Source organism: Homarus americanus, unplaced genomic scaffold (genome assembly GCF_018991925.1).
Source record: "Homarus americanus isolate GMGI-L3 unplaced genomic scaffold, GMGI_Hamer_2.0 scaffold60107, whole genome shotgun sequence".
NCBI lineage: Eukaryota > Metazoa > Arthropoda > Malacostraca > Decapoda > Nephropidae > Homarus > Homarus americanus.
Window position 1 is genome coordinate 2,108 of NW_024755323.1, and position 11,548 is coordinate 13,655.

At 41.7% G+C, this 11,548-nt stretch overlaps 1 protein-coding gene across 3 annotated transcripts; it reads right to left on the reverse strand.

Annotated features, from left to right (window-relative positions):
• Window positions 1-1,083: 1,083 nt before the first annotated feature.
• Window positions 1,084-8,628, reverse strand: LOC121856510 (activating transcription factor 7-interacting protein 1-like; the record flags this gene model as incomplete). 3 transcript variants are annotated; one of them, XM_042352103.1, is given in 4 exon segments in its annotated part: window positions 1,084-1,178; window positions 2,757-2,984; window positions 5,450-5,687; window positions 8,512-8,628. In XM_042352103.1, coding segments are annotated over 4 exon segments (627 nt in total), but the record flags the coding sequence as incomplete, so codon positions are not given.
• Between the last annotated feature and the right edge of the window lie 2,920 nt (window positions 8,629-11,548).

Below are 11,548 nucleotides of genomic sequence, written 5' to 3' on the forward strand. Positions count from 1 at the left end.
AGTGGGTGTGTGTGTGTGTGTGGTTGGGGGGTGTGTGTCTGTGGCTGGGTGGGTGTGTGTGTGTGTGTGGTTGGGTGTGTGTGGGTTGGGTGTGTGGTGTCTGTGGCTGAGTGGGTGTGTGTGTGTGGTTGGGGTGGGTGGGGTGTCTGTGGCTGGTGGGTGTGTGTGTGTGTGTGGTTGGGTGGGTGTGTGTGTCTGTAGCTGAGTGGGTGTGTGTGTGGTGGGGTGGGTGTCTGTAGCTGAGTGGGTGTGTGTGTGTGTGGTTGGGTGTGTGTGGTTGGGTGGGTGTGGGTGTCTGTAGCTGGAGTGGGTGTGTGTGTGTGTGGTTGGGTGGTGTGTGTCAGCTGAGTGGGTGTGTGTGTGTGGTGTGGTGTGGGTGTGTGTGTGGTTGGGGTGTGTGTGGTTGGGTGTGTGTGGTTGGGTGGGTGTGTGTCTGTAGCTGAGTGGGTGTGTGTGTGTGTGGTTGGGTGGGTGGTGTCTGTGGCTGGTGGGTGTGTGTGTGTGTGTGGTTGGGGTGTGTGTGGTTGGGTGGGTGTGGTTGGGTGTGTGGGTGTGTGTCTGTAGCTGAGTGGGTGTGTGTGTGGTTGGGTGGGTGTGTGTGTCTGTAGCTGGAGTGGGTGTGTGTGTGTGGTTGGGTGTGTGTGTGTCTGTGGCTGAGTGGGTGTGTGTGTGTGGTTGGGTGGGTGTGTGTCTGTAGCTGAGTGGGTGTGTGTGTGGTTGGGGTGGGTGTGTGTCTGTAGCTGAGTGGGTGTGTGTGTGTGTGGTTGGGTGGGTGTGTGTCTGTGGCTGGAGTGGGTGTGTGTGTGTGTGTGGTTGTGTGTGTGTGTCTGTAGCTGAGTGGGTGTGTGTGTGGGTGTGTCTGTAGCTGAGTGGGTGTGTGTGGCTGAGTGGGGTGTGTGTGTGGTTGGGTGTGTGTGTGTCTGTGTTGAGTGGGTGTGTGTGTGGTTGGGTGTGGGTGTGTGGTTGGGTGGGTGTGTGTCTGTAGCCGACTGGGTTAGGTTAGGTTTGACTAGTTTTAGGTTAAGTTAGGATAGGTTAGATCAAGACTAGAGTGAAGCAGCAGTAGTATCAACCATAACTCACTTGTATGGGCAGTAGCTGGGCTGTCCCTGAGGCCGGCACCTTCATCAGAGTGCCGGGTTTAGGCACCATGGTTGCCGGCTGGCCTATTCTATTGCCTGAGGAAGAAGGTTAATCGTTAGTTTATTTTAATGTTTAACCCCCAATAACCACCGGTGTAGTAGGTTTAACGTTTAATTGGTAGTTATTGAGTCCCTACGTCCTGCACCCGAATATCCACGAAAATGGAAAGCAAGGGACATGAAACGTCCATTGATGATGGCCACCGTTCCAACGCCTGACCTCCATTGACGATGACCACCAATTAAAGGTCAACTATGATTCATGTATAAAAATCATCTCCCATTCATCAACTCATCATAAAGCATCCACCCCCCCACCCTCCAACTTCGCTTTTCAATTGGTTTTTCATACGAGTTTATGCGACCAAGTAAATTCCATCCCACAAAGGTTTTTTTTTTTAAGTGCTGTAACGACCCCAGCCAACGACGTAGTTGAGACGGAGACTACGAACGAAACTAATAATTAATTTCCCCTTTATCGATCACCAAGAAAAAACGCCGAGAAAAACGACGGCAATGATTATCAAATATCAACGTCAAAGGAACTCTAATCCTATTTAAAACATGGATTATCACACAAGAATAATAACCAATAACACTAGTTCAGAAAGCATTAATGATACATAACCATTAAAAGAAATCACTCAAAATAATACTCTTGGTTGGGGCAATAGTAACACCCAGACAATAAGCTCTTCAAAGGGGTGTGACAGACTGACAACAAACACATTCTGATCCCACTGCTGTCAACCCAAATCTACAGTGTGTTAGTGTGTTTAAACTCTCATATAATTATCATGCTTTTCCCTCACTAACTATACAAAGTTGGTTACACTTCTAAACCAATATCTATCACTTGAGAACAAACCATTGACTATCATGCACTCAGATAAGCAAATTTTGTTTTTTTACAGCTTGTTGATCTGTCGTGTAATAAGTACTGTATGGTGCAATCACTGTGTTAAAGCACTCTGCTGGTCTTATGTGATAACTTATGTCTGTATTAATGTACTGTACTGGTCTTATGTGATAACTTATGTCTGTATTAATGTACTGTACTGGTCTTATGTGATAACTTATGTCTGTATTAATGTACTGTACTGGTCTTATGTGATATATGTCTCTATTAATGTACTGTATACTGGTCTTATGTGATAACTTATAATGCTCTATTAATGTACTGTACTGGTCCTATGTGATAACTTATGTCTTAACATTAATGTACTGTACTGGTCTTATGTGATAACTTATATGTATTAATGTACTGTACTGGTCTTATGTGATGCTTATGTCTGTATTAATGTACTGTACTGGTCTTATGTGATAACTTATGTCTGTATTAATGTACTGTACTGGTCTTATGTGATAACTTATGTCTGTATTAATGTACTGTACTGGTCTTATGTGATAACTTATGTCTGTATTAATGTACTGTACTGGTCTTATGTGATAACTTATGTCTGTATTAATGTACTGTACTGGTCTTATGTGATAACTTATGTCTGTATTAATGTACTGTACTGGTCTTATGTGATAACTTATGTCTGTATTAATGTACTGTACTGGTCTTATGTGATGATGACAACTGCTAAACAAAACACACACTCCCATCACCTTCATCCTCGTCGGTGAGATCAATGACGCCGCTTCCTCTGCTGGTCAGTGGAGTCTGCAGTGCTGCCGTGGTGCCTGTGATTGCCTTGTCGTTTTGTAATAACATTGATCTCTGGGTGCCTAACAAGGTCCCGGTCGCTGATACTACAGAGGTCAATCCACCAATCGGAGCTCGGACAACTCTCCCCTGAGCAACAGGAAGGACGGCCGTTGCGGTGCTCACCACACCTGTGAAGTAAGTGAAGGCTTCAGTCCACACATTGTCAGGCAGGGCAGCAGTGTTGTGTAGCTGTTTACCCCAATAAAAACACTACACAGTATTCCTTAAGGCTCTAACATATAGGTATTGGATGGTATCTTTGAGGCTATTGGACGGTACTTTCAAGGCCATTGGACGGTACTTTTAAGGCTATTGGACGGTACTTTTAAGGCTATTGGATGGTACTTTTAAAGGTATTGGATGGTAATTTTAAGGCTATTGGACGGTACTTTTAAAGGTATTGGATGGTACTTTTGAGGCTGTTGGACGGTACTTTTAAGGCTATTGGACGGTACTTTTAAGGCTATTGGACGGTACTTTTAAAGGTATTGGACGGTACTTTTGAGGCTGCTGGACGGTATTTTTGACACTGGATGACTCATCTTTCTGAAAATATTACCACCTGTATGACTGAACTTAACTGGCATCCTTGACGATCACTCTTCGATGTTTTTATCACAATTCTACTCCTGATATATTTAGTCCACGATTGAGATTGTTATTGTCCGCACTATACGACTTCCGTTTATTGATTTCTCGAACGTGAAAATTAAGAGAGTATTTGTTTACATGCTGACGTCACTCAACATGTACCGAGGGATAGCCATTAAGCTTACACCGAGAGATAGCCATTAAGCTTACACCGAGAGATAGCCATTAAGCTTACATCACCCAACATGTAGGGTTGCGTTTAATAGTCGCGTCCGCCAGAGCAGTGTAACAGTCTCACAGATGGCGGAGCAATCGACCATTCTTCACCACCCACAGATGGCTCTACAGTATACAAACTACTTCAGAGTCATGACATATACAGAAGCTCTCTCTTATACGTGTGTGAGGAATGTGTGTGTCCGATGCAGTGTAGTCGTGAGTACTATACGTTACACATCTGCCCGTCGTAATATTTGTAAGTAGGTAACTATTTCTATAACTTTCCTTACAGTGTAGTCAGTTCTCTGGTATAAGGAGCTAGTGCTTTAGATCTCTCTTAGTTAATGATCCTTTATGTGGGATTATGTGAGCAGTAGCGGCCATTAAAGTACGGTTTAAAGAAGTTCACTAAAGGTTTACCGATTTTCATACTTTCCAAATTACTTTTATAAATTACATCTGATATTTCTTTATGGTATTCAGAAAAATAAATGATGTCATAGTTTTATTTATCCATTCACTAGTCGGTCCAGCCTCCCGGTACGTCGATTATATCACCGAGTCTCCGAGGAAACGAGTTCACAAGGTTCGTGCGTGTTTGGGGCGTCGACGGATTTTCTCCTGTGCCTCCTGAACCTTATTTCCTGTGGCCTGGAGACTACTGTACATCTTCTCCCACATATTAACCATACTCTCTCCACTGGGTTCATAATCACATGCTTTACTTGGCTAGTCTAACACCATCAAACCCTGGGTGTTCCTTAAGCCATTCCTCAACTTCATTGCTAGTGGTAACTATTGTCATATACCAATTTAATAGCGGTAGGCGATGGAATGGCTATTGACCTCACCGACGGCAGTAGCACGTCCTCGAGAATTGGAATGTATACTAGACAGGTGAGGCGTCCGTCAGTCTTTGAGGGTTCTACCGGCCTGCGAGCACTACGTCCTACCCTCGTTCCTCTCTGTGTGTGTGTGTGTGTGTGTGTGTGTGTGTGTGTGTGTGTGGAGTAGGTGTATATATAAAGACCTGTGTGCCTACCGAATGACCAGAGTAGGACAAATATCAAAACCAAAATGTTTCCCGACCGCATTTTTTCTTAGGTACTGTAGTGTATATAAGTAACAGCCATGGATACTGTCAGAGAAATACCTTTAACGTGATCCGTACTTGCCGACAGACCACATGGGGAGGGAACCAAGCCGTGATACAAACTAATAACCTCTTTAAGTACTAATAATTCTATGTCAAAAATACCATAATCATGCACTAATTCCATACATCATGCACAGAGTAATCTATAACATAAATACAGATTACATTAGCAAGTAGAGATATATATATATATATTTATGGCTTAACTTAAAAGAAACATCTGTAACCCAAATCATATCTAGCAACAATTAAAGCAGGGTTAAATAGAGAAACTTCCAAAGAGAATAAGAAAGTAGACAAATTTATGAGACAATAAGATAACTTTAAAATAATCTCGTATGCCTCAGCTGCTTACCTCAAGAACAGACGAGTGAAATTATAGGAAATTACCAATGAAACAATATTACATTTCACCTTCACAAGTTCAAAATAATGTACATTTATTTCTAACACGTTCAACCACAGCTATAGTGAAACCTCCTTATAACGAATTTCCTACTCTGTATAGTTTGTTAAATGGAGGTTTCATATCTAACGAACCCTCAATATAATGGACTTTCATTACTGTATAGTCAGTTAATTGGGGGTTTCACTTTACGCAAGTTTTACCATCAAACTGGCTCTTACCTGTGTTGGCTCCTCGGGGTAACGCCTGCATGGCTCCCGAAGGCGTCATCATAAGCATCTGTCCTGTAGTCGGCCGAATGGTACCCAGGGTTTGGGTGGGGGCGGCGACGGTGGTAAGACCGGAGGCCCCCATAGCACTCATCGCCTGCGGTCGACCAACGCCAGCCTGTGAGGTAGCTAGAATCCCCAGAGCTCCGTGTGTCACCAGGCCCTGAGGGGTGTTGGACGACGGAATCATCTGCAAAAAAAAAAAAAAGACGATGTGATGATTAGAGACATCCCAGGGTGCCGTGAGTGTAAGAAAAACAGACGAATAGGGGTAGTGGTGTGACGTACCGCTAGTGTAACACAAACAATAGGACGGTAATGATAAACTGACATTGCATTGACGAAAGCATGCTGATGACACACTGACGTATTAACAAAAACAAAAGTATAGATATGGTAATAATAAACTAAGGTACTAACACAATAAATATAATACCATGACACTAATATCATTCACAATAAACAAAAGAACAAAGCTTAAGCAAATGAATTAGAACCTGTATGTAAACAAGCAAAATTAACATTCATAGATAAATTAAAAACAAAATAAACTAACAGAACGATAGAATAAAACCAAGAAGCCAAAATAATTGTAGTGTAAATGTGAACAGACTATAAAACGTTCACACAGGTAAAATAATGTAATTAATAAGTATTTGAATCTATAATTATGTGAACGTATTGTAATTCTAACTTTAATTTAGTGTTAGAAAAATTAGGACCACTTGAAGATTAAGCCACCCCTCTTACTCCCTGTCCAAGGTGAAATAAGCTGGGGTATTTAATCTTCTGGTGAAATAAGCTGGGGGATCTAATCTTCTGGTGAAATAAGCTGGGGGATCTAATCTTCTGGTGAAATAAGCTGGGGATCTAATCTTCTGGTGAAATAAGCTGGGGGATCTAATCTTCTGGTGAAATAAGCTGGGGATCTAATCTTCTGGTGAAATAAGCTGGGGTATTTAATCTTCTGGTGAAATAAGCTGGGGTATCTAATCTTAAAGGAAAACTGTAATTGTTTTCAGAATTAAGCCTGGCTGATGTTTTTCTTCAGTGATTGGCTTAAATTTGTATATTCAATAATGTAGAAGCCGCTCATATTGGCCAAGAGATACTTGGAGTATGGAAGCCTGTAGAGGTGTATGGAGGTGAGACTGATAGTGATTGTGGTGGTGTTAAGCATAGAGCAGAAGCCTCTCATCCACTTAGACTGATACAGACTGGTGGTGATTGTGGTGGTGTTAAGCATAGAGAGAAGCCTTCATCCACTTAGACTGATACATGTGATTGTGGTGGTGGTGTTAAGCATAGAGCAGAAGCCTTCATCCACTTAGACTGATACAGACTGGTGGTGATTGTGGTGGTGTTAAGCATAGAGCAGAAGCCTTCATCCACTTAGACTGATACAGACAGGTGGGTGATTGTGGTGGTGGTGTTAAGCATAGAGCAGAAGCCTTCATCCACTTAGACTGATACAGACTGGTGGTGATTGTGGTGGTGTTAAGCATAGAGCAGAAGCCTTCATCCACTTAGACTGGTACAGACTGGTGGTGATTGTGGTGGTGTTAAGCATAGGCAGCTTCATCCACTTAGACTGATACAGACAGGTGGGATTGTGGTGGTGGTGTTAAGCATAGAGCAGAAGCCTTCATCCACTTAGACTGATACAGACTGGTGGTGATTGTGGTGGTGTTAAGCATAGAGCAGAAGCCTTCATCCACTTAGACTGATACAGACAGGTGGTGATTGTGGTGGTGGTGTTAAGCATAGAGCAGAAGCCTTCATCCACTTAGACTGATACAGACTGGTGGTGATTGTGGTGGTGTTAAGCATAGAGCAGAAGCCTTCATCCACTTAGACTGAGCAGACTGGTGGTGATTGTGGTGGTGTAAGCATAGAGCAGAAGCCTTCATCCACTTAGACTGATACAGACAGGTGGTGATTGTGGTGGTGGTGTTAAGCATAGAGCAGAAGCTTCATCCACTTAGACTGATACAGGCTGACTGGTGATAATTATCTAGGGAAATATATGCCATTGAGGGGGGAAAAACAAAAGGAAAAACTTAAAAGCAGATGTATACTGAAAGCAACTTGCTGCTACTCTGGTGAGACGTTCGGTGTGTTGTGCGGGTGTTAAAACAATGCGTACAGTGACAAGCATAAGTGAACATTAATATAAAATAACAGAGAAAAGAAAAATAAATATGTATGGTGTGATGGTGGCCTAGGGGAAACTTCTCAGAGTTCCATTTATGATTATATTGTTTTTGTCTCAAGCTATACCAAACTCCGACACTTTTATATTTTCCACGTATAAAGGTTCTGTTTGTATAAATTTCTGTGGGTGTCTTGCCTGTTACAATGTTATTTTGACGGGAATGTTGATAAGTTTCTCTAATGGGGTACCGAGAGAACAGGATTACTCGCTTGGTATCACAGTTCCGACAGATTATAAGACACGTGAACTATACCCAAGTTATGTATTATAATTTTCTCAGTAATGTTGGGTCATCCGGGCAGGTACAGTTGCCTTCACTTCTACCTGGTACAAAGACCAGGTATGTTCTGCGAGATGTGGCAACTCTCTGGAATGTTTATCTACAATCCTCAGTCTGGCTACTATTGTGTGGTTCTGGACCATTCAGGAGTTTTATTATACAGTAAACAAACACAAAGTTGCCACATCTTACAAAACGTGCCAGTTGGTGTAACGAGCTATAAGCGCAGGCGTCTGTACAAGCACATGGATCATCAAGGCATGTATATCTGCTTAGGTCAAGGCATGTATACCTGCATGGGTCGTAAAGGCATGTATACTGCATGGGTCGTCAAGGCATGTATACCAACACCTCAAGCAGCAGCGATCATAAGAGAGTCTTCCAATAAGCAACCCTAGAGTGATTGACACATCATCATCATCATGAGCTAACCTTAGTATGAAACGTAACATTGGGTGGTGACCTCACTTGACCCCCAACAGAGCAGTATGATTTGACTGGATTAGACACACTGCTTACCCCAGCCAGCGTTGACGGCCTCGGAGCTATTGTTTTAATCATGCCGCCACTCCCATTGGCGTGCATGATGCCTTTGTTTATCTGTAAAATTAAAAGTAACAAATGTTATAATTTAAGAGGAACTTTTTTTTTAAGAGTTCCTACACTAATCTGGTGAACTCTTTTTAAGAGTTCCTACACTAATCTGGTGAACTTTTTTTTAAGAGTTCCTACACTAATCTGGTGAACTTTTTTTTAAGATTCCTACACTAATCTGGTGAACTTTTTTGTATGTCACTTTTCCACAAAATAATAATGATTTTTTTTATTTTTTCACAGTATAATAAGTTAAATATATATTTTTTGTACAATATAATGATTTTTTTTTCTGCTTTTCCACTATATGATGATGACTTTCCTACAATGTAAGGATGATTTTCCATTACCTAACAATGACTTTGATACTAAACAATGATTACTTCTCCCCATTCCCACAAAGACCAAATGGAGACTTCACTGTATACCCATATAACCTGAGGTAATATATAGTTTAGGTTATATTATGGAAGCCTTGCAGAGATACGCTTGACACGCGAATTATTCATTTTATTTTCACGTTTTCATGATTACAACGCGTATGGATATTGAGGTTTATGTGTATGTATTTAGATTTACATGTATACAGTGAGGTCTACATGTATACAGTGAGGTCTACATGTATACAGTGAGGTCTACATGTATACAGTGAGGTCTACATATATATAGCAAGGTCTATATAATGATACAGTGAGGTTTACATGTATACCGTGAAGTCTACATGTATGTATTCAGATCCACATGCATACATTAAGGTCTTACATGTATGTATTCAGATCCACATGTATACAGTCAGGTCTATATGATTGTATTCAGGTCTATATGTATACACCAAGTTACACCTGTATGTATATGTATACTTCCAAAACACACAAATGCCTACTGGACATAGAACTTAATACATACATAAATTAAAACAACTCATATAAAAAAAAGCAAAAGGTGTAGTTAGTAATTAGATATTAGTTAAGGTGAACAACAGGTAATTACAGGTGCAAATTAGGTTAGGTTTACCATTGTTTGTATAACTTCACTGTCTAGGTACACTGTATACCTGTTGCCAGTATACATGGTGAACTGTATACCTGCATTGCCTATATACATGTTGAACTGTATACCTGCATTGCCTATATACATGGTGAACTGTATACCTGCATTGCCTATATACATGTTGAACCACTTGTAAACCAGCAGGACAATTTAATTAAATGAAACTCAAAATGACACACACACACACACACACACACACACACACACACACACACACAAGCCACGACTTACGATATATGTCAGCCATCCCTCAACTCGACCTCTTGATTCTAATGGGTGCGACGTACTGTCCTTTCCTCGACGCTGCTCGTGGATAATCTGTTGGTCACCTTCTCAAGTCTTCGATCTATTGGGGCCGAGAACGGGAGCGCGTAGGTTATATTGCCGTTGGTGTACCTGGTTCTTTGTTGGGTTTATATTTCAAGTTTTGTATAGGTGGGGAGGGGATAGGTGTGTGAGAGGGGGGAAGGTGTGGGGAGGGGGAAAGGTGGAGAGTGAGGAGAGGTGGAGGAGGGGGTGTAGGGTGGGGAGAGGGGGAGACATTCCTATAAAGTGTTAAACTTGTTAAGGAGTATTGCCTATGGGTTAGGTTATGTTAGATCAGCTCAGTTTAGGTTAGGTTAGGTTATGTCAGGTCAGGTCAGGTCATGTTAGATCAGATCAGGTTAGGGTTATGTCAGGTCAGGTTGATCAGATCAGTTTAGGTTAGTAGGTCAGGTCAGGTTAGGTTAGTGTCAGGTCAGTTCAGGTCTCACCTTGTGAACTGGGCGGTCTTCACGTTACTCTCCAGGGTTGTCTCCAGCTTCTCACACAGTTGTTTCATCTTGCCCAGCTCACACTGGTACAACGTCTTCGCTGAACTGCCGCATGATCATGTTCTCCAGTTCCTGTTGGCACACACCAGCGTTAGTGTACAATGTAATTTACAGTAAGTTACACACCGGCGTTAGCATGAGCGCTAATTTACACACCGGTGTTGGCACTAGCGCAAATTATACAATCGGCGTTAATAGACAAGATGAGTGTTAAAGAATACTCACTGTATGCTGATTTATACAACAAGCGCTAATATATATACTGAGCGTAGTTCCTAATGTATACAGAGATCCATACATACACATACAACCTAACACACAAAAAGCACATACACACACATATAATAACAATAATAATAATAATTAACGGTTTATTGAAAGAGCTTGGCAGACAGAAGGCTGAAATATACAGTTACATATTTGGGGAATGGGTTACTAATTACAAATAATATACAAGTAACTTAAGTGATACAAATAAGATATATTAACTAGATGGGGAAAGCTCAAACTACAGTTCATTTCAACATAGTGACAGTGCAAGGAGTAGTGTTTACTGGGAGGAATACTATTGATTTATTACAAGTTATTGATAATTTTACAATGGTTGGGACTGGGTTGTTCTTATAGCGATCAGTTCGTAGCATCGTATGGGTGGATGCGGTTGTGGTGTCGAACAGCAATTCTCGGCTAGATCTCAGACGCCATGTTACACACCTACAGCAATTATAAGGAGCCAACATCTAATACCATACATAGAGATGATACAGCCGTTAGTACAATCAATAATAATCACTGAACAAGATGGTAAAGTCGGCCAAATAAGTTACAGCATAATGACCCAATGAATGTAAGGGTTGGGTAAAAGGTCTGGTAACTGTGTACAAAAACACAAAACCTTCGCTTCCAAAACACATGGATAGATGTATCTGTTACTCAAACTCGGCCTCCTCCTACCTTCCTATCCTCCCACCACTACCCTTCCTCCTCCTCTCCATCTACCTTACCTCCACCTACCTTACCCCTCCTCCTCCCACACCCTTTCTCCACTTACCTTTACATTATCACCACATCGGGCCCCACCAATACTTGAGAGGTCC